The 24752-nt window shown below is 54.9% G+C and overlaps 1 protein-coding gene across 2 annotated transcripts in view; it reads left to right on the forward strand.

The window, feature by feature from the left end:
- LOC143839309 (cGMP-dependent 3',5'-cyclic phosphodiesterase-like) overlaps positions 1-24752 on the forward strand; it is a 343019-nt gene that overhangs the window by 197283 nt on the left and 120984 nt on the right. For both annotated transcript variants that reach the window (XM_077341142.1, XM_077341143.1), the window contains one exon: positions 16248-16337. In XM_077341142.1, coding sequence (XP_077197257.1) covers positions 16248-16337 — 90 coding nt within the window. The remainder of the gene's footprint in view (positions 1-16247; positions 16338-24752) is intronic.

Raw genomic sequence — 24752 nt, forward strand, 5'->3', positions numbered from 1 at the left:
AGAGAAGCCATGTTGGTATCAGGCCAATGGGCCCTCCATTTCAACACTCTGGATCACTCAGGGGCACAGACCCAGGGGCCATCAGGAGGTCCACCAGCAGGGCCAGAACTCCAGGAGCCCTCCCACTGTGGCCCCCCAAGCACCAAGGAAACAGAGCATCCCTGCCCCAGACAGAAGGACATAAGAGAAGCCCTGCTGGATCAGACCAACTGCCCAAAGGATTCTCCAAGCAGCTTCCGATCTCCTTCCCTTTCCTCTCCCCACAACTGACACCCTGTGAGGGAGGGGAGGATGAGAGATCCCTGACAGGACTGTGACCAGCCCAAGGTCCCCCATCTGGCTGCACATGGAGGAGGAGCGGGGAATCAAACCCGGCTCACCAGATTAGAAGCCGCCGCTCTTAACCCCCCACCTCCCCCCTGTCTCCAGATTCATTCATTCCGCTTTGTTTGTCCAAGAACGCAGTGGACTGACTCCGGAGAACGGAAGTGTCTCTTGCCTTTCGAACACATGTTGGACGATGTCCCTCCGAAGCTCCTGGGATTGCTCGCAGGTGGTTTTTCCTGTTTCACATTTGCAGTGGCCGTGACTGCTGGTGTGTGTGTGGCAAATGCATTACCCCAACATGTGCTGCGAAATCACACCAGAGTCCCGCAGCATCTGAAAAGCTCCCATTTGTTTTGAGATGAGCATGTGTGAGTCATGGATCCCGCTGCACCAGATGGAGACGGGATGGGAATCCATGCTGGGAAATCTTATGGGGGAAGATGGGCGGGGGGGGGGGAGACTGAAGGGTTGACGTAATGCTGTACCACCCTCTCATTCCCAAGATCCTTTGACTGCTCAAGTGGGGTGGAATACGGGAAATGGAAGGGGACGGCAGCCGGGCATTCCTGCTCGGTCAGAACAGCTTTATCAGGACTGGGACTAGCCCAAGGTCGTCCAGCTGGCTGCATGTGGGGGAGCAGGGAATCAAACCTGGCTCGCCGGATTAGAAGCCTCCACTCTTAACCACGACACCGAAATACTAAATGTACAGGTTTCGTAAATTTTCAAAACTTAACATGTTTTAAGAATTTTCAAAACTTGTCCTCACAGGAGACTAGTATTCCTTCTTCAATCTGTAATAAATCATGAGAGTTCATAAAGGCAATAAATCATCACCGCCGGTACAGAGGACCTTAAAATAAGTCATAAATCCACATGCATACCTCTGGTGCTCACTCATCATGCAAAGTCACCTGGGGACAGAAGATTCAATGAAACAGCCTCTACAGTTATAGAATCCAAGAATCCTAGAGATGGGAGGGACCTCCTGGGTCATCTAGTCCAACCCCCTGCACTGTGCAGGACACTCCCAACCCTCTCACTCATCCACTGTCACCTGCCACCCCCTTGAGCCATCACAGAATCATCCTCTCCGTCAGATGGCTCTCCAGCCTCTGCTTAGAAATCTCCAAAGATGGAGAACCCACCACCTCCTGAGGAAGCCTGTTCCACTGATAAACTGCTGTAAATGTCAGGAACTTCTTCTGGATGTTGAGATGGAATTTAGAATCCTAGAGTTGGAAGGGACATCCTGGGTCATCTAGTCCAACCCCCTGCACTGTGCAGGATACTCACAACCCTCTCGCTCATCCACTGTCACCTGCCACCAACTTGAGCCTTCAGATTTGTCCTCCAACAAAGAGCCCAAGGCCTCAGCCTTAAACATTTCTCTGTGGTTTGATGACCAGTTGAAATTCCAAGAGACGTCCAGCCACTACCTGGCGTTTGGCAACCCTGAGGCAGAGGGGAACAGGATAGGGCAGTCCATTCCCATGCATTGAGGCCTGCCTGGCTTCTGCCACTGGGGAAGGCAGAAAGGTTGACCTGTGGGGTTTGCACACCTGGCAGCCCAGTCTGAAGGAGATGTGGTGTGAAGGCAAAACACGGAGTGTGGTGATTGGTGTGTGTGTGTGTGTGTGTGTGTGTGTGTTCTTTTTGTTCACAAGTGACAAGGTCAATAGCATGCTAAAATCAGGCCATGGCATTACTAGGGAAGGTGGTCAAGGCGGGTTTTGAGGAGAGAGTTGACAGTTGTGCTGTGTTCAGTTTTGGGCACCCCAGTTGAAGAGGGATGTGGACAAATTGGAGCGTGTCCACCCAACAAAGATGGTGAGGGGTTGGGAGACCAAGACGTAGGAGGAAAGGTTGGGGGAGCTTGGTCTGTTGAGCCTGGAGAGGAGACGGCTGAGGGGGGATCTGAGAACCATCTTCAAGTATTTAAAAGGCTGCCATGTAGAGGATGGAGCAGAGTTGTTCTCTCCTGCCCCAGAGGGACGGACCAGAACCAATGGGATGAAATTAAGAAGTCCCTGACAGAGTGGTTTCTCTAACCACACACCCCCCTCCCCAAATGTGTTCGTCTCTAGGGTGCTGCTGGACTGGAATCTAGGTGTAGTGAGATGAGAATCCTGTGTCCCTCTTCAGCCCTGGGGGATCCGTTGCTCTGAATTTGTGAATGAATCCAAATTCAGCCATCTCCCATTGTGATCTCCCCTTGAAGCTTGAGCAGGGAGGGTCTGCAGATTGCAGTTGGGAGCCATTGGACTTGAGGCGTATTGGGCCCCACTGACCTCCTGGACTGCCTCTTCCCTTCTGCCAGCTTGGCTCTGCATGGCCATTCCTCGGCACCTCCCAGCCACACCCGCTGGCATTCACACTGCCGTGCGCAATAGACATTAGCACCACATCTCCAACCAGCTGTCACCGTCGCCGGAGAAAACAGCTCCCAGTTAAGACTGTCGCGAAGGAGAATGTCAAGGGGGGGGGGGGGAGCCTGCAGGTTGCCAAGGGATGCCAGCGTCTGTTCCGCCTGGCACTTCCAGGGCGACAAGCCGCCAGCTGAAGCGCACAGTGTGTCAGGAGGAGGCCGGAGGGAAGAAATCTGATGTGCTACAAACCCTTCCCAGAAACATGCCATGCCTTTTATTAGGATCGCCGTGTGCCAACTCAGGAGTCCTCCAGAATTCATCACCAAGCAGGACGTTAAAAAAAAAAATCAACAGAAAAACCAAGAAAGGAAATCATTTGTTTTTTTAACCCTTCCCCCCACTGCAGAGTTCTGGAGAATCTGGAAGTCTGCACACTGTTTCTGGAGATAGAATGGAGCCCAGCAACACCATAGAGATGTGGTTTTCGGATAACTTTTTAGAGGACGAATGACAGAGCTTTCGTGTTTGGATTTCTCACTGGGCCACTGCAGCTATTTGCGGTCCCTGCTGGAGGTTGGGAGGGAAAGTGTACAGGAAAGGGCCTGTCCATGCACCTGATAACCTGATCACATGTGAGATATTAAGGCAGCAAACCTTGGGGATATTGTCGGTAACAGGTTAGCTCTGAGCAACACTGGGAGAATTCTACTGCCAAGGCAGGCAGGGGGCAGGGCCCCCGTTCAAGGCCCACCCTACGTCCTGGCCCTGAGACAGGGGAAGGGGCAACCACAAGGCATACAGATTCGGTAGGGCAGACTTGGGACCTGTCCCGCAAGTGCATGAAGTGGAAACAGGGAGAATCAGCAGGTGACGAATGGGCCGGACGCGGCGAGTGTGCAAAAACCATCAGCCTGGAAGACGAGCAGCCGTAGAGCCCATCCGAGGCCCGCATGACTCTGCCTGCAGTGGCGAGACAGAAGACAATGGCTCCCTTCCGGCCAGAGTGGCAGTCCTCCATGCATTGCCCCCTCCCCTATTTTAGACTTCGTGGCTGGTGCCAGCTGAGCCTTCTTGAGCCCCACTGATGTCAACAACAGGTGGGGTCACCCTTCTTCCCGGGCGGAGATCAGTGGGATGAGCCTCCTTTTCGCCTCCGGCTCTGGGGGTCGGCCCCGTGTTTGTGAGGCTCAAGACCCCAAACGTGCCAGAGCCGACCGGGTCTCACCACGTGGAGAGGCAGCGGCAACCCAAGGGCGCCACTGTTAATAAAGAGGAGTCGACAGCAAGCCGGGAGAGTAAATGCATCTGACGTGCGGGTCACGGAGCTCGACCTCGCCAAGGACGTGCTGCTGGGAAAGAGGCAGGCGCTGGGTCTTCCGTGCCTTGTGGCTGGCGCATTTGCAACACTCCCCCCCCCCGCAAATAGAATAGGAGAGCCATGGGGGGGCTTGTCCCCCCTCCCCCCCGTGCTCCTGATTTCTTCTCTGTGACTTTTGATGCTGAACAGTCTGCAGAGAGTCTTGGAGATGTCAAGATTTGCCCAGGACTCACCAAATACTCAGGATCGTAATAGGATGCCCTGCGATGTTGAGTGGTTGGGATCGAGGCCTTACAGGGAGACTTGGTTTCAAATGAGTAGCCGTGTTGGTCTGAAGGAGCACAATAGAATTAGGGTCCAGGGGCACCTTTAAGACCAACAAAGATTTATTCAGGGCGGGAGCTTTCGAGTGCAAGCACTCTTCCCCAGACTATGAATTCCTTACATGACAGTGGGAATAAAAAGTAAAGGTATCCCCTGTGCAAGCACCGGGTCATGTCTGACCCTTGGGGTGACGCCCTCCAGCGTTTTCTTGGCAGACTCAATACGGGGTGGTTTGCCAGTGCCTTCCCCAGTCATTACCGTTTACCCCCCAGCAAGCAAGCTGGGTGCTCATTTTACCGACCTCGGAAGGATGGAAGGCTGAGTCAACCTTGAGCCGGCTGCTGGGATTGAACTCCCAGCCTCATGGGCAGAGCTTTCAGACTGCATGTCTGCTGCCTTACCACTCTGCGCCACAAGAGGCTCTGACAGTGGGAATAGATAGCAAAAATCAATTCTGTTACATTAGTAAACTGTTTGCTATCTATTCCCACTGTCATGTAAGGAATTCATAGTCTGGGGAAGAGGGCTTGCACTCAAAAGCTCATGCCTTGAATAAATCTTTGTTGGTCTTAAAGGTGCCCCTGCTGGACCCTGATTTTAAGGAGAGTTGGGTCTGTGTCGCGGGGAGAAGAAGGCAAGGGGCGAGAGGACACCTGCGTTGAACTGTGTTGAGGAGGGGGGGCAACTTGTTTACGGCGGCTTTAGAGACAAGGGCTAGGAGCCCTGGGTTCGAGTTACGGGAAAGGAGGTTGCACTTAAATACTTGGAAATATTTTCTGAGGGGGGGCTGTTCATAGATGGAATAGGCTGCCTTGGAGGGGGGTGGAGTCTCCTTCGTTGGAAGCATTTTGGAGAAGATTGGATGAGCCCCTGTCAGGAGGGTGTGATTTGTAAGTCCCTGAGAAGGTAGGAGGCTGGACTGGATGGCCCTTGGGGGTCTCTTCCAGTTCTGTGTGTGATTCTGATTCTGACTCTTCCCCCTCCCCTCCAGCCTGGCCCTTTCAACTGCAGGCGCCAGGGGTAGAACCGGGGACCTTCTGCAGGCCAAACAGTTGCTCTACGCCTGAGCCATGGTCCCTCTCCATGTCTCTCCAGGGTCTCTGGCTGGGGCCTTTCCCATCCTTCCCCCCTGCCTGGTCCTTTTAATTGGGGATGCTGCTGGGGATTGAACCTGGAACCTTCTGCAGGCCAAACAGAGGCTCTTCCAATGGGCCACCGAGACCTTTCCCTTCCCCTCCTGCCTGGTCTTTTTATCTGGAGATGCTGAGGATCGAACTGGGGACCTTCTGCCTGCAAAGCACGGAATGAGCCATGCCCCACCCCTGCTCTTCTCATGCTGGATCTCCTCCAGGATAATACAATAAAGCAACCAAGATTGAAAAGCGAGGGAACAGGCAATTTGGGGCAGGTTCTGACCGAGTATTCGTTTCGGTGTTCCTGCATACCTGATTCCTAATTGCGTCCTGCAGCTACCGGTGCGGGGTTAATGGGCTTTAATGGAGAAGGGCCACAGAAGGGCAGTGCGGAGGCTTCTGCTGCCGCTGGAGGCGGAGAAACGAGGAACAGACGGAGCCTTGGACAAGACGGTCAAAGAACGCTGCGTGGCCAGATTCTGACAGCCGCCCCGCTGGGACCACAGCTCCAGCCCCACCTCTGGGCGAGGAGGAGGGAAAGGGGCTGCTTGGCTTTCTTGTCTTTGGGGCCTCAACGTGAGGGCCCCCGGGGATAGAGTCCTGCTCCCTCCTGGGTGAGGGGGCTCACACTCCCCGGGGCCTGCTTTACATGGCCATTGCCCACCCCAAACACCCCGAAGATGGAGGGCTGAGCAGATTGTGGGGCCGCTGAGCCATGCGTCAGGCTGGGGCGAGCGGCTGCCGGTCGGGCGTGGGGCTGGGTTGGATCGGCTTTCGCGTGCGTCTCGTGTCACACTTCTTCACACGTGCAAATCACGGCTGCAGGAAGTGTGTGTGTGTGTGGGGGGGTATGAGTTCAGACAGGTTCCAGAGGGGTTTGGTGAACATCTGGAGCAGAGGTCCGTGCGTAGCTGTTAACCACATGGTATAGATGGAACTCTTGGTCTGGGGCAGGATGCTCTGTCTCCTTGGAGCTTGGGGGTCACAGTGGGAGAGTTTCTGGAGTTCTGGTCCTGCTGGGGGACGTCCTGATGGCCCCTGGGTTTCGGCCCCTGAGTGGCACAGAGCATTGGACTGGATGGGCCATTGGCCTGAGCCAACATGGCTTCTCTGATGTTCTTATGTGTGGGTTAGCGAAGGAGCTTGGGGCTTGAATTTTCCCCATAGCTACTTTCACACCCAGAATTCTCTACAGCTCTGTTTCTGTGGTGGAGAGCTGCCCTCTGTCAAGGAAAGTTTTTGGGGGGCTCCATTTCTACAAAGGAAATCTAACCCCCGTCATGGTTAGGAGCCTTACTCCCGCGCAGAGGAGACTGGAGAAACACCACATCACAGCCGGCCGGGGGAAGCTGCTGCATCCAGGAGAAGGAAAGGCGGGAGATACCCGGATCTGGCCACGCTGCCCCCTCATCTCCTGCCAGTGGCCAGGAGGGAAGAGGCCGCCCTAGACCTGCCAAAGAGAGCTGAGACTCTCCAAAGAGCATCTCCCCAAAATCCTGTTGCTCTCGAAGGTGCTACAGGAGGCTGGAGTCCTGGAAGAAAGGGTCAGCCACGTCAACAGCCACGTAGTGGACTCTCCCCGATCCGGACGGGCAGGCCTGACGCCGACAGAGCCCCACGTGGCATCTTGCCCTGGCTTCTGAGTAGCACTTTCTGAATTCCAGCCTGGGCGGACACAGCAGCTCCCAGCAACGAAGGCAGCCGATCAAGCCGGGTGATATTTTTGGAGGGCACCACGGCACAGCATCCATCACAGCCGGGGGACAATCAACAACCAGTCCGCGGCGAGGGAAAGGTCTGACAAGCAGGGATGAAAAGGAATCTGCTCTCGGGCTCCCGGGGAGGCCCCCCTTCTGCGTGCCCTCTGTTCTGTGCTCTGCGGGGGTCCGCGCTTTTTTCCCCATGACGCCTTTTCCTCTGTGTTTCGTAGAGATGGCCACAATCACGTTTCAGGGTGCCCCGTTGCGTGGGTCACTGTGGCTGGGTGGTCCGGGGCCAAGTAGGGTGCTAGTAGTTTGGCTTGGCGGATGTGGTAGAAGGCCATCCGTGCTACCATCGCGGCCTGAGCCTCCATTGAGAGGGAGGCATGGAGAATCATGCTCAGGTTCCTGGCAGGGCCCACTGATAGCTGTGCTCCATCCAGACTGGGCAGAGGTGCTTCCTCACTTGGACCCTTCCTGCCCAGCCACAGGACCTCCGTCTTTGAAGGGTTGAGCTTCAGATGACTCCGCTTGAGCCTCTCTGTCACCCCTTCCAGGCAGCTGGCTAATGCTTCCGGGGGAGAGTCCGGGCGGCCATCCATCAGGAGGAAGAGCTGGGGGTCATCTGCATATTGGTGGCAACCCAGCCCAAACCTCCGCACCAGCTGAGCAAGAAGGAGCATAAAGATATGGAATAGAATTGGAGAGAGAGCGACCCCTTGAGGGACTCCACATACCAGTTGGTGACGGCTTGATGTTCTCTCTCCTAGTGCTATTGGCCTTTGCTTGTCTTCATGCAGCATCCCTGGGCTTCTCGTGGGGGTCTCCCATCCAAGTCCGAACCAGGGCCGACCCTGCTTAGCTCCCGAGATGTACGGAGACCTGGGGCATCTGGGTCAGGGCAAGAGATGAGCAGAGGTGGCCGGCCCCTGCCTGCCTATGTGTAGCCACCCCGGGGTTCCTCCCTGACCACCCATCCGAGTTCCAACCAGGGCTGACCCTGCTTAGGACCGAGACTGGGTGAGAGCCTGTCAGCCGGGGCTACCCAACTGGGCCAAGAGACTCACCAGAGCGGTTTGCCACCGTCTGGCTCCGTGTCGCGACTCTGGACTTCCCTGCTGGTCTCGCTTTGAAGGCCCAACCGGGGCTGGCCCTGGTGGAAAATGGGTCATTGGAAAATGGGTCACTGGAACAATCACCATGACGACAAAGCACGGCTTTGTCGATTCTCCAGCAAGGGGGCCATGGACGCCAGCCGCGGTCTAAATTAAATCCTAGCCACGGGGAAAAACACCAGCGTGGCGCACCGGAAATATAACAGGCCTCCCTCTTTGGAAAAGTTTGCTAGCCACATCTGGAGCTGTGGCCCTGATCCGCGTGAGGGTTGGAAGGGGAGCAGTTGCCATGAATATATCCTGCTTGTTGCTTCTCCCTTGTAACACACACACACACAACCGCGGTGATCTCAGGATGCCCGTATTTTGCGGCCTTGGTGGGCATTGGCTGAGATGGGTTTAAAGAAGAGAGAAGCACAATTCATGGGCCACGGGTGGTCCCTCAGCAGCCATGAGGGATGGATCTGGGGTTGAGGCCAGGGCAAAGAGAAGGTCTGTGGGGAGGAGTTAGGAGGGAAGGTATCCTACTATATTCTTCTATCAATGGTGGCCAGCAGCTTCCCCCTGGTCCCTGGCGGGGGTAGGTGGGGGTTGGTCTGCCGTCGTCTTCTTACTGAGTTTGTACTCTGTTAACGGTTGTATGGCTGACTCAAATAAAAACTGAATTCCTCTCCCGGATCTGCATGCTGCAGTGAGAGAAATCTTCCCGTAGCAGGCAGATCCTGCAGAACGATCCCCAGGTGATCCTGCGGGGGGAGTTCTTCCTGCAGAGCTGATTGCTCTTGGGTATAAAGTCACCCTAAAGAGCCCCAGGTGAGTTGTGGCTCAAGTGTTTTTGGAGGGTTTTTCTGTTCAGGACTATTGGATCCCAAACAATTCAGGAATTCTGAAAAATCCCAGATTTGAATAAACAACCAGTACTTGGAGCCGTCTTTTTCCAGGAATGCCGAAAAATTTTCAGGTCCAATAGACCTGTAAAAAAATAGCAGTAAAAAATGTTGCACGTGATTACCCATAGATGGCAGCTGTTATAGGCACAACTGGAATCCCATTGGCTGGTAGTGTCACCTGACCCATGCTGAAAACGTTGTGCAATACCACTCTCAGCCTTTCCATCATGGTGGCGCTGCAGTGTAGCAGTCCTCTTAACTTACTATAATGAGACTGTAAGTTGCTTGGATGAACAAGATTTTTGGGATAGACACATCAGAGAGTCAAAGCTCTCCCCTTCAGCCAAAGGACTCTGAATTCTTGAAAGCTCATCTGCTCAAAATTTTGTTGCCCGCTAAGGCGGAATTGAATGAGGTTTTGAGAGCTGGCCTAGCAAACAGGCTTATCGTTATGGCTGGATCGCTATTGACCTTTAGTGCCACCTGACCTCTACTAAAACCGAGGTGCAGTACCACTCTCTAGCCTTCTGGTGGCGCTACAGCATAGCAGAGAGCAGGCCATTAGCGCCCTCTTCTGGCGACCAGCAGTACCCGCACCGTAAGCCACTTGGCCGTTTCAGACACCTGGTGCCCTTGAAAGAGTGTCTGAGACCCCCGAAGGCTGACATGCATGGAAGTTCAGCTGCAGCTTCAGTTCAGCTGCAGCTTCTTTCCCTGAGGAGCCCCGACAAAGAGGTGTTTTGTTGCCTGTTTTGCAGGCTTGGATAGGATAAATAATCTTAGCTGTTCGGAGTGTGCCGAGGGGCTCTGGGGCTTTGCCGTCTTCCACGGATGCAGCTCTCTTTGCTGCCGGACGTGTTCATCAATGAATTGTGCGCTACCGGAGACTAGGCCCAGATCATGATCCCTGTCAGCGGATTTCCGAGGAGGTCTTTCTCTGTGAAAAGAGCTCTGCAGCCTCCCAGCGCTGTCGATCCAGAATCAAGTTGTCTTCCTGTAAACCAGGCTGCCTGGAGGGGCGTCTTCTTGTTAGAGTGGAGGGAGTTACTTGGGTTGGGTGTAGCAATGAAAAACCAGCAGGCCCTTTGGCTCCTGTGATTTGCAATGCTGGAACCTTTAGAACAGGGGTAGTCAAACTGCGGCCCTCCAGATGTCCATGGACTACAATTCCCAGGAGCCCCTGCCAGCGAACGCTGGCAGGGGCTCCTGGGAATTGTAGTCCATGGACATCTGGAGGGCCGCAGTTTGACTACCCCTGCTTTAGAAGATATCTAGGACTAAGGGTGATTCAGGCGGGAAGCTGGACGAGATGGACCCAGCAGGCCTCTTCGGAGGGTCTTCTCAGGGGAGGGACTCGGCCTCTCTGCTTCCTGAGACACTGATTGGCTACTCAGTGAGACAACTAACTAGTACTAGTTAATTTACTCTTTTGTAGAGGCCGAGGCCTTCCCCTCATGTGGCTTCCCAGCTCTGGGATTCCCTCCTCCGCAGTGCCCATTTCCTCCAAGGGAACAGATCTGCAGTGCCTGGAAAACAGCTGTAATGCCAGGGGATCTCCAGGCCCCACCTGGAGCTTGGCAACCCTCCTTGGAAGCCCACTCTCCAGCCACTTTGGCCCTGGACCTTTGCTGTGTATATTCTCCCATCTGCATTCACAGGCTCTCTGCGGAGACTGCCGAAGGTCTAGCAGATGCTAATTGTTTATGCCCTTTGTGGTTTTCGTTAAGGGTCTCCCGCCTCCAGGTTTGTCATGCTGGCATCATACGGATTCATAAATACGTGCGTCCCTGTTGAAGTGAGTCTGGAGCGCTGGGCTCTGAAGGGCAGGTGGGAGGAAATCGCGGCCCCTTGGAAAGGTCAGGGCGCACCCCGTCACCCGCCTCAACAGCCCCTCCCGAGAGATGCCAAGGCCTTTCGGAGGGCTGCATGGGAGAGGCTGGTTCGTCTGCCATGGGTCTACCTGTTCCTTCTTTCAAAGCCATTTTGCTGGGGCTAAATGCATCGTTGCGTTGAAAGTGAACCTGCTCTGTCGGCCAAGGCTGTGGCTCAGGGGCAGTGCAACTTCATGGTATGCAGAGGACCCCACTTCAATACCTGACTGCCTCTCAGTCCAAGCGTCAGGTGGCGGGAGAGGCCCCAGTCTGAGCAGATAAGCCTCACCGTGATGGAGGGAGATTCTGATTAAGTAGAAGTCAGCCTCATGTGTTAGGAGGGGCCATGGCTCAGGGGCAGAGCCTCCGCTTGGCCTGCAGAAGGTCCACAGTTCGATCCCCGGCATCTCCGGTTAAGAGAGCCAGGCAGGAGGGGAGGGGAAGGACCGTGGCTCAGTGGGAGAGCCTCTGCTTGGCAGGCAAAAAGTCCCAGGTTCAATCCCCAGCAACATCTCCAGTTAAAGGGACCAGGCAGGAGGGGATGGGAAAGGCCTTGGCCTGAGACCCTGGCTCAGTGGCAGAGCCTCTGCTTGGCAGGCAGGAGGTCCCAGGTTCAATCCCCAGCAACATCTCCAGTTGAAAGGACCAGGCAGGAGGGGATGGGAAAGACCTTGACCTGAGACCCTGGCTCAGTGGCAGAGCCTCTGCTTGTCCTGCAGAAGGTCCTAGGTTCAACACCCAGCATCTCCAGTTAGAAGGACCAGGCAGGATGGGATGGGATGGGAAAGACCTCTGTGTGAGACCCTGGACAGCCATAGGGAAGGGCCATCGCTCAGTGGCAGAGCCTCTGCTTGGCAGGCAGAAGGTCCCAGGTTCAACCTTCTGCATCTCCAGATAAAAGGGCCAGGCAGGAGGGGATGGACAAGACCTCCACCTTAGAACCTGGAGAGCAGCTGCCAGCCTGAGTAGACAATTCCCACTGTGAGGGACCAAAGTTCTGATTCAGCAGAAGGCAGTTTCATATGTGTTCATGTTGCAGCAGCATCCATGTGCTACTTAAATTAATGTTTTCGGGAACCCTGGGACAATTGGGTGGCATCAGGAAAGGAAAGAAGCAAGGTGGAAGGCTGACTGCCTCTCTTAGCCAAGGTCTAAGATGGAAGAATGGGGTGAGAACAGGAGACTGGAAACCTGGGTCCCGACGGTTAAGATGAACTTTGCAAGAGGTTGGCTGTATGTAAAAGGAGTGGAAGTTTAGCATTTACAAGGAGAGGTAGTTTGCTGTTGTGCAAGCCCTGTCTCCTGAGAAAAATCAACTTTGCAGGATTTATTTTGAAACCAACACATGTCAAATTGGGTACTTCGGGGAAGCCGTGCAAGAGGTCGCCTGGATCCGAAATGAATTCAAGCTTAGAATGGACAAGCAGAACTGGTTTGGGGTTCTGCAAGCTCAGTCTTAGGAGACGTAAGCCGAGCATGGATCCAATTGGGTTGCAAGATTTCTGTCTGCTGCGATCCTATGCACGTTGACTCAAGAGGGACTCCACTCGGATAAAACAGGCACTCTTTTTAAAAGAGAGGAAGAAAAACGGTCCCTCCGTGGTTCCATAGGCAGAACCAGAAGCCAGGGGTCTGTCAGGACACCCAGGTCAGAATCCAGCAGCCCCTCAGAGACCCGAAAGCAAAAAACCCTAACTGGGATTTCTTAGGGCCCAAAAGGTTGGATTTCTGTGCAAACTGGCCAGCAGGTTACAAAAATATATAGGAACATTTATGTATTGTGCACAACCTTTTAAGAAGTTGTATTTGAGCAAAGCTCCTACCTTGAATAAAACGTTGCTGGTCTTAAAGGTGCCACTGAACCCCAAATTTGTTCTTTAAAAATATATATATTTAAGGTAAAAAAAAAAACCCCACCTACAGCCAATACTGTCGTACAGTGCATGTGTGTGTGCTTGTGGGTGTTTTTAACCTGAAAGGGTTTTTTTTTTAAGTTGTGCATTCATTTTTTTTAATGAATGTTCACCTCTATTTTGTAGCCTGATATGCAATTTGTGCAGACCACTTAGGTCCAACCTGACTCATTCCTGTTAGGCTTTTGGTTTTTCTGTCCTGTGTAACGTTTCTCCCCTCCTTGTTCTTTGTGCCCCTGAGAGACCACCAGGACTTCCACAGGATGAGCTTTGGAGAGTCGAAATCCCCCTCATCCGACACATGGAAATCTTGTGCCCTGCTTGCTGTACTTGATAGGCACACACCGTGCCCTGCCAAGCCCCCAGGGGTGGTGGGAGCCATGCACCCTGAAGGAACCCTAACCCTGACCCCTGCATCGGCAGGTAGAGGGCATCTCGGTGGTTCGTCTGCCAGCCATGGGCCGCCCAACTGCTGAACACTGCGGAGCTGAGGTGGGGAACGATAGCTGCTAGTGGCAGTGCGATGGCCACATGGCACAACCCCCGTGACCTGCGTAGTGCAGGGGGTTGGACTAGATGACCCATGAGGTCCCTTCCAACTCGAGGATTCTGTGACCTTCAGTGTAGCCCACCCCACCCCCCAAGGCCACCAGTGCAAAGTCCCACCTTCCCAACAGCGGTGATGAGTCAAAGAAGTTAGCCCCTCCACCAACACCCTCGGCAGGGCCCAGGGGATACCAGGCACCAGGGAGGCCTGGTTCATGGGTGGGTGTTTCTCTACACAGGCCCCGCCCTCTGGTGTTGCTAAGCCCCACCTACCCACTTGCCCAGGTGCCAGGGGGGGTTGGTACTCCACTGAGCCTCTCTGTACTCAGAGCACAAGCCTTTGGAGTTGTTATTGCAGTCGCTTGGGGATCTGCGTAGCCCTCCCCCCTTGCCTCAGTCATCCCTGCCAGGTGTGCAGATGGACCCTGAGGGAGCCGTGGACCTTTTGAAGCTGTCGTTGGCAAATCAGGTGTGCGCTAGGAGCATCGATCATGTTCTTTGTGGCTGAAATGCCAGAGCAGAGAGAGGATTTCCCCCCCTCGTGCACTGCGTCTTTGTCTTGTGAGGCACCCATCATAGAAGTGGCTTTCCCAAAGGCTTGAAGGAGGAGAGGACTCTGAGCTCTTCCAGACAGCTTCCTTTGAGGATGGGGGGCTCAGCAGGGAGGGCGCTGGAGTCATGCAGTGGAACGGAAGAAGCCAGGCTTCCATCCCCCGGAGCAAGAAATCCGGCAGAGAAGCGACAGGCAACCTCACCCATGAGCGTATAATTTCAACAGGCTGGAGGGCTTCAAAAATGTCTCCCGTGGCACATTGGCAGTTGTCTCAAAGTACATTGGTTGCCGGGGCCTTTGCAGGGAGGGCCCCAGACCAGGTCGTGGTCTTCCTCCAGGGCTGAGATCTGGGACCTCTTCCTGTTTTGATTTTCGGTTGAGTGAATTGCCATCTTGGTCTGCAGCAGCACAGCGAGATTTGAGTCTAAGAGCACTTTAAAGGCTTGACTAGATTTTTTGGGAAGGGGGCGGAATATGCTTTCAAGAGTCTCTTCATCAGACCCATTGTATTTTGGGGGGAGGGGGCGTGTTTGACATGAAAAGGCTTTCAGTTCTGTACAAGATTTGGCATTCAGAAATTCTCAGCTTTGGGAGCTACTCTGAAATTCTCAGCTTTTGGAGAGAGCCAGGGTGGCCTCTGATCCGGAGAGCTGGATTCAGTTTCTCACTCCTCTTCCACATGCAGCCAGCTGGGTGACCTTGGGCCAGGCTCAGTTCTCTCAGAGCTCTCTCAGCATCACCTGCCTCAGTCTCAGTTCTCTCAGAGCTCTCTCAGCGTTACCTGCCTCACAGGGCGACTGTTGTGGGGAGAGGAAGGGAAGGTGATAGTCAGCCGCTTGGAGACCTCTTCAGGTAGAGATAAGCAGGGTATTGCAAAACCCAGCTTTTCTTCCTTAGAGAGCCAGCACAGGGTGTGGTTAATGTGTGTTGGGCTCTAATCTGGAGAAAACATTTCAGTTCCCCACTTCTCCTCCGTATGCAGCCTGCTGGGTTACCTCAGACTCGTCACAGTTCTCGGAGAGCTCTCTCAGCCCCAACTACCTCACAGGGTGTCTGTTGTGGGGAGAGGAAAATAAAGTTGTTTGTATGCCACTTTGGGACTCCTCCAGATAGTGACAAGCAGGGTATAACAAAACCAGCTATACTTCTTATCCTGAAGAGCGTCCTGCTCTCGGGGGGGGGGGGGAGGGGGGGGAGGCTTGCGTAAATATTATAGCTGCCCTGAGGGTTTCTGCCCAGCGTTAAATTGGATTGTTTTTACGAATTTCCGCTTTGGGTTCTCAGGCTGGCCTGTGTGAGATTTTTTGGAAAAGGTGAATAAAAAAATATTTTAAATGACCAGAAAATTGCAGATAACAGCAGCTCTTTATTTTTATGAGGATCAGAGATCAGCTTAAAGAACTACAGGCTGGCATGAAGTAAAACAGCTTCATTATTATTCCAAACTACTGATAAGTTAAAATTGGACTTAAATATTGATGATATGACAATATGTACCACATAAACAGGATTTATAGGCTATTTTTTTTTTAAATGTTAACTCATCTGCTTCCGTATACAGATCTTGGTTTGTTCTTTGCCACCAAAAAAAAAGGGGTGTGTGTGGCAGTGTTAAAAAACTGGACTGACCACCTGGAAGCTAGAACCTTAAGAGTTGGAAGGGGCCATAGAGGCCAGTTTGGTGTCGTGGTTAGGAGTGCGGACTTGTAATCTGGCATGCCGGGTTCGATTCTGCGCTCCCCCACATGCAGCCAGCTGGGTGACCTTGGGCTCACCACGGCACTGATAAAGCTGTTCTGACCGAGCAGTGATATCAGGGCTCTCTCAGCCTCACCCACCCCACAGGGTGTCTGTTGTGGGGAGAGGAATGGGAAGGCGACTGTAAGCCGCTTTGAGCCTCCTTCGGGTAGGGAAAAGCGGCATATAAGAACCAACTCTTCTTCTTCTTCTTCTTCTTCCATCTAGTCTAACCAGGATCCAGTCAGTTTAAAGCGAATCTGACCTATAGCTTTCCCTGGTGGGAAGATCCTTTTGTCTGTGCATGTATATAAGTTGGGCTTTCTTTGATTCAGTTTTGGTTCCTGTACTAACACTCTGGGGTCCCAATGAAGAGCTGAAGTGAACTCCGAGGGTCCTGGCCTCTGAGCCCACTGATCTAACCCCCCCTTTCTCTCCCCCCCCCCCGCAGGATGCTCTGCTGAGCCTGGGCTCTGTTCTGGACGTCTCCAGCCTCCGGGAAGTGGTCAAAGATGCCGTCGCCTCCGTGCTCCCCAAAGTGGTAAGTGGACGTCCATTTGGCCAGCAGAGTTGCCAACTCTCCGTCTGGAGATTCCTGGAGATTTGGGGTGAGAGTGGTAATAGAGCTGTTGTTGTTGTTATTTATTGAATTTCTATATTGCCCTCCTGAGCCAGCTCAGGGAGGTGTGCATCATACATTCAATGTTGTTGTTGTTGTTGTTGTTGTTATGTGCGAAGTCGTGTCCGACCCATCGCGACCCCACGGACAATGATCCTCCAGGCCTTCCTGTCCTCTACCATTCCCTGGAGTCCATTTAAGTTTGCACCGACTGCTTCAGTGACTCCATCCAGCCACCTCATTCTCTGTCGCCCCCTTCTTCTTTTGCCCTCGATCGCTCCCAGCATTAGGCTCTTCTCCAGGGAGTCCTTCCTTCTCAATACATTTAATACTAACAATTAAAATCAACACAATACCTATTCAACAGATTAGCAGATTAACAGCACCTGAGAAACCATACCAGCATCAGTTTGTTATCCTACTCCCCACAGATTGGACTCCCCAGAGAGCTTGCCCAAGCTGGGGGTCTCTGTGAGGTGCTTTTGTCAGGGAGGGCTTGGAGAGTTTACAGGTTATGTTCCCCGACCCAAATTTTCGTGTTGGCGAGGGTCGGTCCAGGTGACCCAGAGGTCCCTTCCGACTCTGAGATGGAATAACTAAGCCAAGCAGGGCTTGTCCTCCTCATGGAAATGCAGCCTGCAGCAACCATGGAGACCTCTTCCGAAATGCACGGCTGATGGGGGCCGAGTTCGGGGACCCGCTGTGGCTTCTGGCGCCACACCTCCCTCCTTCACGGCTCTCATCCTCCTCCCTGTCCTGCCCCTCCCCTCCCCTCCCCATCTGTTTCGTCCCCCGAGTCTCCTTGTAACAACGACGCCTGCCTGTGTACTACGAGGAGCGCCCCGGAACGATACTCTCGAGGGTGGAAATCCATTACTGAGCGTGCCGAACCGTGAAAAAGCTGCTGTGCTCCTTCGGGCATCTCCTTCCGGCTTCTCCCTGCTCCCCTCTCTCGCCCGGCCACGCTCGGCTTTCCTGGCACTTTCCAAACCCTCCTGGAGTCCGAAAACCTGAACGGTGCATCAGTGAAGGTCCCTGGATGGTGAAGCCTCCAAATTAGCTGCCCTCTTTATCCTCAGGGCTGGCTACGGGCTACGCTGTCAACACCGCTGGACTGTGCAAAGTGGTTTCTCTGTCCTCCTTGGAGGAGGGGGGGGGTTGTTAAGGGTTCCTGCAGACAGCCGCCCCCAGATGCCAATCAGCTGGGTTTGGGGGGAAGCTGACTCCGAGGAGCAGAGTGGTGACATGGCCCCATCACTGCCCACGTGACCCAGAAGTGACAGCATCACGCCTGGAACATCAGGGGTGATGCTCTGGAATTCGGGCAAAAGCTCTGCGGTAGAAGCCAGACTTTTTGCCCAAAGACAGCGTGCCACCCTGACTAACCAGGTGTGATGGTGTCACTTCAGGGCCATGTGGGCAGCAATGTAGATTTGTCACTGCACATCAGCAGAGCATCCCTCTGGCCTCTGGTCCATCTTGCTCAATCTCTCACTGGCTGCCAGGAGGAACCTGCCAACCCTGTCTTATTTGCAGGAGGCTGCATAGAACCAAGGTAGAGCTCACTCCGTAAGGACACAAGACCTTCATAGGGGCCCTGCTGGGTCAGGCCAGGGAGGGTCCCTCCAGTCCAGCCTCCCGTCTCACCCAGGGGCCAGCCAGTTCCTCTGCAGGGCCAGCCACAGGGCAGAGAGGCCGAGGCCTTCCCCTGAGAAGACCCTCAGGAGAGCCCTGCTGGGTCAGGCCAGGGAGGGTCCCTCCAGTCCAGCCTCCCGTCTCACCCAGGGGCCAGCCAGCTCCTCTGCAGGGCCAGCCACAGGGCAGGGAGGCCGAGGCCTTCCCCTGATAAGAGCCTCAGAAGAGCCCTGCTGGGTCAGGCCAGGGAGGGTCCCTCCAGTCCAGCCTCCCGTCTCACCCAGGGGCCAGCCAGGTCCTCTGCAGGGCCAGCCACGGGGCAGAGAGGCCGAGGCCTTCCCCTGAGAAGACCCTCAGAAGAGCCCTCCTGGGTCAGGCCAGGGAGGTCCCTCCAGTCCAGCCTCCCGTCTCACCCAGGGGCCAGCCAGTTCCTCTGCAGGGCCAGCCACAGGGCAGGGAGGCCGAGGCCTTCCCCTGATAAGAGCCTCAGAAGAGCCCTGCTGGGTCAGGCCAGGGAGGGTCCCTCCAGTCCAGCCTCCCGTCTCACCCAGGGGCCAGCCAGTTCCTCTGCAGGGCCAGCCACAGGGCAGGGAGGCCGAGGCCTTCCCCTGAGAAGACCCTCAGAAGAGCCCTGCTGGGTCAGGCCAGGGAGGGTCCCTCCAGTCCAGCCTCCCGTCTCACCCAGGGGCCAGCCAGTTCCTCTGCAGGGCCAGCCACAGGGCAGGGAGGCCGAGGCCTTCCCCTGAGAAGACTCTCAGAAGAGCCCTGCTGGGTCAGGCCAGGGAGGGTCCCTCCAGCCCAGCCTCCCGTCTCACCCAGGGGCCAGCCAGTTCCTCTGCAGGGCCAGCCACAGGGCAGGGAGGCCGAGGCCTTCCCCTGATAAGAGCCTCAGAAGAGCCCTGCTGGGTCAGGCCAGGGAGGGTCCCTCCAGTCCAGCCTCCTGTCTCACCCAGGGGCCAGCCAGTCCCTCTGCAGGGCCAGCCACAGGGCAGAGAGGCCGAGGCCTTCCCCTGATAAAACACTCAGAAGAGCCCTGCTGGGTCAGGCCAGGGAGGGTCCCTCTAGTCCAGCCTCCCGTCTCACCCAGGGGCCAGCCAGTTCCTGTTTCTCATTTTTTTTTTAATTCAGTTTTTATTGTTATTTGTTCTTATAAAAAGCATTTACAGAAAAGCAAAAAACAAAGAAGCGACCAGCTGATAAGTGTCATCAATGCACGTATATCATACTTGATGTAGTCTGATATTATCTCAAGAGATATATAGTCAGTTCCCATTACATATTGGTCCTACTCTAACAGTTACTGCTGTCTTTCTTAAGAAAGTCCAAATAATCACTCCACTGTTCATCATATTCTTCCGGAGATCTCTTCTTAACCATGTTGGTGAGTCTTGCCATTTTTGCTAAGTCCGCTAATTTATCAAGCCATGTAGAAATAGTTGGAGTCTCAGTCGCCTTCCAGTGCTTCGCCCACACCAACCGTGCCGCCGTAGTTGCATGGAAGAAGAGGATTCTAGAAGAAGTAGGTCCCTTCAGTCCAGCCTCCCGTCTCACCCAGGGGCCAGCCAGTTCCTCTGCAGGGCCAGCCACAGGGCAGAGAGGCTGAGGCCTTCCCCTGAGAAGACCCTCAGAAGAGCCCTGCTGGGTCAGACCAGGGAGGGTCCCTCCAGTCCAGCCTCCCGTCTCACCCAGGGGCCAGCCAGTTCCTATGCAGGGCCAGCCACAGGGCAGAGAGGCCGAGGCCTTCCCCTGAGAAGACCCTCAGAAGAGCCCTGCTGGGTCAGACCAGGGAGGGTCCCTCCAGTCCAGCCTCCCGTCTCACCCAGGGGCCAGCCAGTTCCTCTGCAGGGCCAGCCACAGGGCAGAGAGACCGAGGCCTTCCCCTGAAAAGACCCTCAGAAGAGCCCTGCTGGGTCAGGCCAGGGAGGGTCCCTCCAGTCCAGCCTCCCGTCTCACCCAGGGGCCAGACAGTTCCTCTGCAGGGCCAGCCACAGGGCAGAGAGGCCAAGGCCTTCCCCTGAGAAGACCCTCAGAAGAGCCCTGCTGGGTCAGGCCAGGGAGGGTCCCTCCAGTCCAGCCTCCCGTCTCACCCAGGGGCCAGCCAGTTCCTCTGCAGGGCCAGCCACAGGGCAGAGAGGCCGAGGCCTTACCCTGAGAAGACCCTCAGAGGAGCCCTGCTGGGTCAGGCCAGGGAGGGTCCCTCCAGTCCAGCCTCCCATCTCATACAGGGGACAACCAGGAGTAACTGACCAGGGAGTTGAACCTTAAACCTCCCCAATCCTCGGTCATTCACAAAAAACACTGTTTTTCTCATACTGGTGCATCACGGACTTTTCCAGTTTGGCAGCATTTCAGTATGCAAAGGAGGAGGAACCAAGCTCTGGCTCGATGAAGAATCAATAGCTTTATGGAGAAGAGAAAGAACATGCCAGGAGGGGAAGGGGACAAACAGAAGAATAAAATAAATAAACTTTGTGAAGGAGAGAGGAGAGAGATTGTCCTAACTGACTAACTGTTCTGGAGGAAAAGAAACAGGAAGTGTGCTCAAAGCCTCCAACTGAGCCAATCAGCACACAGAAGAAGATCATTTGAAAGTATCAGGAAGTTTGTAGTCTGGATACTCAGTACACATCTCCCTTGATTCCTACTGTGGGACATGCTTCTTAATGCTCTTGAATCAGGCACAGTCCTACATGCCAGGTGGGGCATGTCCTTCCCAGTTCCTTCCCGGCAGGTGGGCAGAGGAGGGAAGGTCACCTTGGGCGCTTTCCGAAGACGTGGTTTGTACCACTCCGCCTCCTTCCCTGTCCCTGCTGCCGTTAGTTATTCCGAAACATGAAATCATTCCTTCTGACATTTTGCTAATCGCCTGCGCACGCCCTCCCTCCTTCCCCAAGCGCACAGCAGCCAACAATGCCGGATCCCCACCGCTCTGCCGGGCTATTGTGTGCCTAATCTCCCCGCATTACAGCATTAATGCCGCCAGATAATAGCTACGTTCTGTGCCCGCCCGCCCCTGCCCCCTCCAAGCATCTATGCAGCCCTCCTCTCAGGCTGTGCTGGGCAACCACACGTGGGCAGCCAGGTTGCTCGTGAGATGGCCGTGACCCCCCCCCCCCCCGGAGCACACTTGACAGAAGAAGAAGAGTTGGTTCTTAGATACCACTTTTCCCTACCCGAAGGAGTCTCAAAGCGGCTTCCAAACTCCTCCTCCTCCTCTTCTTCTTCTTCTCCTCCTCCCCCTCCTCCTCCTCAGTAATCTCAGAGCTCTCTCAGCCTCCCCTCCCTCACAGGGTGTCTGTTGTGAGGTGAGGAAAGGGAAGGCGATTGGAAGCCGCTTTGAGACTCCTTCTGGTAGAGGAAAGCGGCATATAAGAACCAACTCTTCTTCTTCTTCAGTAATCTCAGGGCTCTCTCAGCCTCCCCTCCCTCACAGGGTGTCTGTTGTGAGGAGAGGAAAGGGAAGGCAATTGGAAGCCGCTTTGAGACTGGGTAGAGAAAAGCGGCATATAAGAACCAACTCTTCTTCTTCTTCTTCTTCTTCTTCTTCTTCTTCTTCTTCTTCTTCTTCTTCTTCTTCTTCTTCTTCTTCTTCTTCTTCTTCTTCTTCTTCTTCTTCTTCTTCTTCTTCAGTAATCTCAGGGCTCTCTCGGCCTCCCCTCCCTCACAGGGTGTCTGTTGTGGGGAGAGGAAAGGGAAGGCAATTGGAAGCCGCTTTGAGACTGGGTAGAGAAAAGCGGCATATAAGAACCAACTCTTCTTCTTCTTCTTCTTCTTCTTCTTCTTCTTCAGTAATCTCAGGGCTCTCTCGGCCTCCCCTCCCTCACAGGGTGTCTGTTGTAAGGAGAGGAAAGGGAAGGCAATTGCAAGAGATTTCTTCAAGTCATGAAAAGTGGGGTATAAAAAAACCATCTCTCCTTTTCACAACAACCCTGTGAGGTAGGGTATGCCAAGAGAGAATGAGTGGCCCCCTCAGCCTCCCAGCAGGAATTTAGCAGTCCGGCTTCCTGTTTCTCTGCGTTCTGTCGCTGGCACTCCCATCGTAGAGATGTTTGGCTGCGTCCCTGTGTGTTTTCAGTCTGACCTCTTGCCGGCTGAAGGAGAAGGGGGTATCCTGTTGACAGGACTGAGCGTTTGTGTCCTCCAGCCAGACCGAAGGAGAATGTCCCGGTTTGGCACCAGGGCAGTTTTCACTGAGCTTCCACAGGCAAGAAGCTTTGGTTGTGTTTGGATTTTAATTAATTCTTTTCAGCCGCCCGAGATCAGAAGGAATGTTCCTCTTTTGTCAACCAGCAGTCCCTGAATTGGGGTTTGGAGAGAATGTCATTTGCTGTGGGGGGAAGAAAGGCTAATGGGCAGGCTCATTTTCGGGAAAGGTGCCCGACCACGCCCTTGGGAGCCCACAGCCGAGAGGCACCTGGTCAGGCATTGGTCACAGGTGGCTATACCCGAATCTCGCCCAGGAGGGGCGTTCTCCCAGTTGGGGTCCGTAAAGCCAGTGGCTGGAACGAGCCAGAATGAACATGGTTCATATTTGGAACTCACCAACAGAAGATGTTCTGGTGGTCTTTAGAAGTCATCAGATCAGCATTTTCAAATATTTGTCCCCTGGTTTTCTCAGCCTGGCAGCAAAGGATGAGCTGGAAATGAACTCCTCACGAAAACAAAGGAATAATCATAAACATTTGAAATGAAACGAAGAAGGGAAAGAACACAATCGAACAGGATATAAAAATGCACCAAACGTGTCATCTTATGACCATCAACACGCGTGAATGAGTCGAGCTGTAAATCCAGCACACGTTCTGTTTGCGTGTGTGAAAACTGACTGACCGCGATCCAGATCGAAACCAGAGTCAAAAGTTAAGGCAGATGTGCACGGAAGAGGAGAGCTCTGGCAAATTCAAAGACCTGAAAACAAAATGAACCTCCATGTCCAGGAGCTGTCTACCTTGGAACAGAGGGTGCAAAGGAGGGACAGATCATCAGGAGGAGGCTGTTGTCACAGAACTCTGCCTAAAGGGTCACTGTGGGAAATAGGATGCTTGTCGAGGAAAAAGTCTGAACCCGTGCGGGGCTGTTCTGGCAAAGCTGAGAGGAGACAGGCTAGCAGGCAGATCAAGCAAGCGATAATCTCGAGTTCAACACAGAGCATCTGGGGCACACATGGCACCCCCTCCCCCCCAGCAGAGAGCACTGTGTGCCCTGCGTCTCTCCGATGAAGCTGATGGGCAGTAGGTTCAGTCAGACACAAGGAAATACCACTTTACCCTGAGTGGGATTCACTGCCATAGGCCACAAGAATAAACAGTTTCAATGGGGATTCAGTAGATTTGTGGAGGAGCAGTCTATCAGTGGCTGGTGACTAAAGGGAACCTCCACATTCAGAGGCACCGAGCCTCAGAATCCCAGCGACAGCAGGCAACATCAGGGAAGGCCTCAGCCTCTCTGCCCTGTGGCTGGCCCTGCAGAGGAACTGGCTGGCCCCTGGGTGAGACGGGAGGCTGGACTGGAGGGACCCTCCCTGGCCTGACCCAGCAGGGCTCTTCTGAGGGTCTTCTCAGGGGAAGGCCTCGGCCTCTCTGCCCTGTGGCTGGTCCTGCAGAGGAACTGGCTGGCCCCTGGGTGAGAACGGAGGCTGGACTGGAGGGACCCTCCCTGGCCTGACCCAGCAGGGCTCTCCTGAGGGTCTTCTCAGGGGAAGGCCTCAGCCTCTCTGCCCTGTGGCTGGCCCTGCAGAGGAACTGGCTGGCCCCTGGGTGAGACAGGAGGCTGGACTGGAGGGACCCTCCCTGGTCTGACCCAGCAGGGCTCTTCTGAGGGTCTTCTCAGGGGAAGTCCTCGGCCTCTCTGCCCTGTGGCTGGCCCTGCAGAGGAACTGGCTGGCCCCTGGGTGAGACGGGAGGCTGGACCGGAGGGACCCTCCCTGGCCTGACCCAGCAGGGCTCTTCTGAGGGTCTTCTCAGGGGAAGGCCTCGGCCTCTCTGCCCTGTGGCTGGCCCTGCAGAGGAACTGGCTGGCCCCTGGGTGAGACGGGAGGCTGGACCGGAGGGACCCTCCCTGGCCTGACCCAGCAGGGCTCTTCTGAGGGTCTTCTCAGGGGAAGGCCTCGGCCTCTCTGCCCTGTGGCTGGCCCTGCAGAGGAACTGGCTGGCCCCTGGGTGAGACGGGAGGCTGGACTGGAGGGACCCTCCCTGGCCTGACCCAGCAGGGCTCTTCTGAGGGTCTTCTCAGGGGAAGGCCTCGGCCTCTCTGCCCTGTGGCTGGCCCTGCAGAGGAACTGGCTGGCCCCTGGGTGAGACGGGAGGCTGGGCTGGAGGGACCCTCCCTGGCCTGACCCAGCAGGGCTCTTCTGAGGGTCTTCTCAGGGGAAGGCCTCGGCCTCTCTGCCCTGTGGCTGGCCCTGCAGAGGAACTGGCTGGCCCCTGGGTGAGACGGGAGGCTGGACTGGGGGGACCCTCCCTGGCCTGACCCAGCAGGGCTCTTCTGAGGCTCTTCTCAGGGGAAGGCCTCGGCCTCTCTGCCCTGTGGCTGGCCCTGCAGAGGAACTGGCTGGCCCCTGGGTGAGACGGGAGGCTGGACTGGAGGGACCCTCCCTGGCCTGACCCAGCAGGGCTCTTCTGAGGGTCTTCTCAGGGGAAGGCCTCGGCCTCTCTGCCCTGTGGCTGGCCCTGCAGAGGAACTGGCTGGCCCCTGGGTGAGACG

This window comes from Paroedura picta, chromosome 6, assembly GCF_049243985.1.
Source record: "Paroedura picta isolate Pp20150507F chromosome 6, Ppicta_v3.0, whole genome shotgun sequence".
NCBI lineage: Eukaryota > Metazoa > Chordata > Lepidosauria > Squamata > Gekkonidae > Paroedura > Paroedura picta.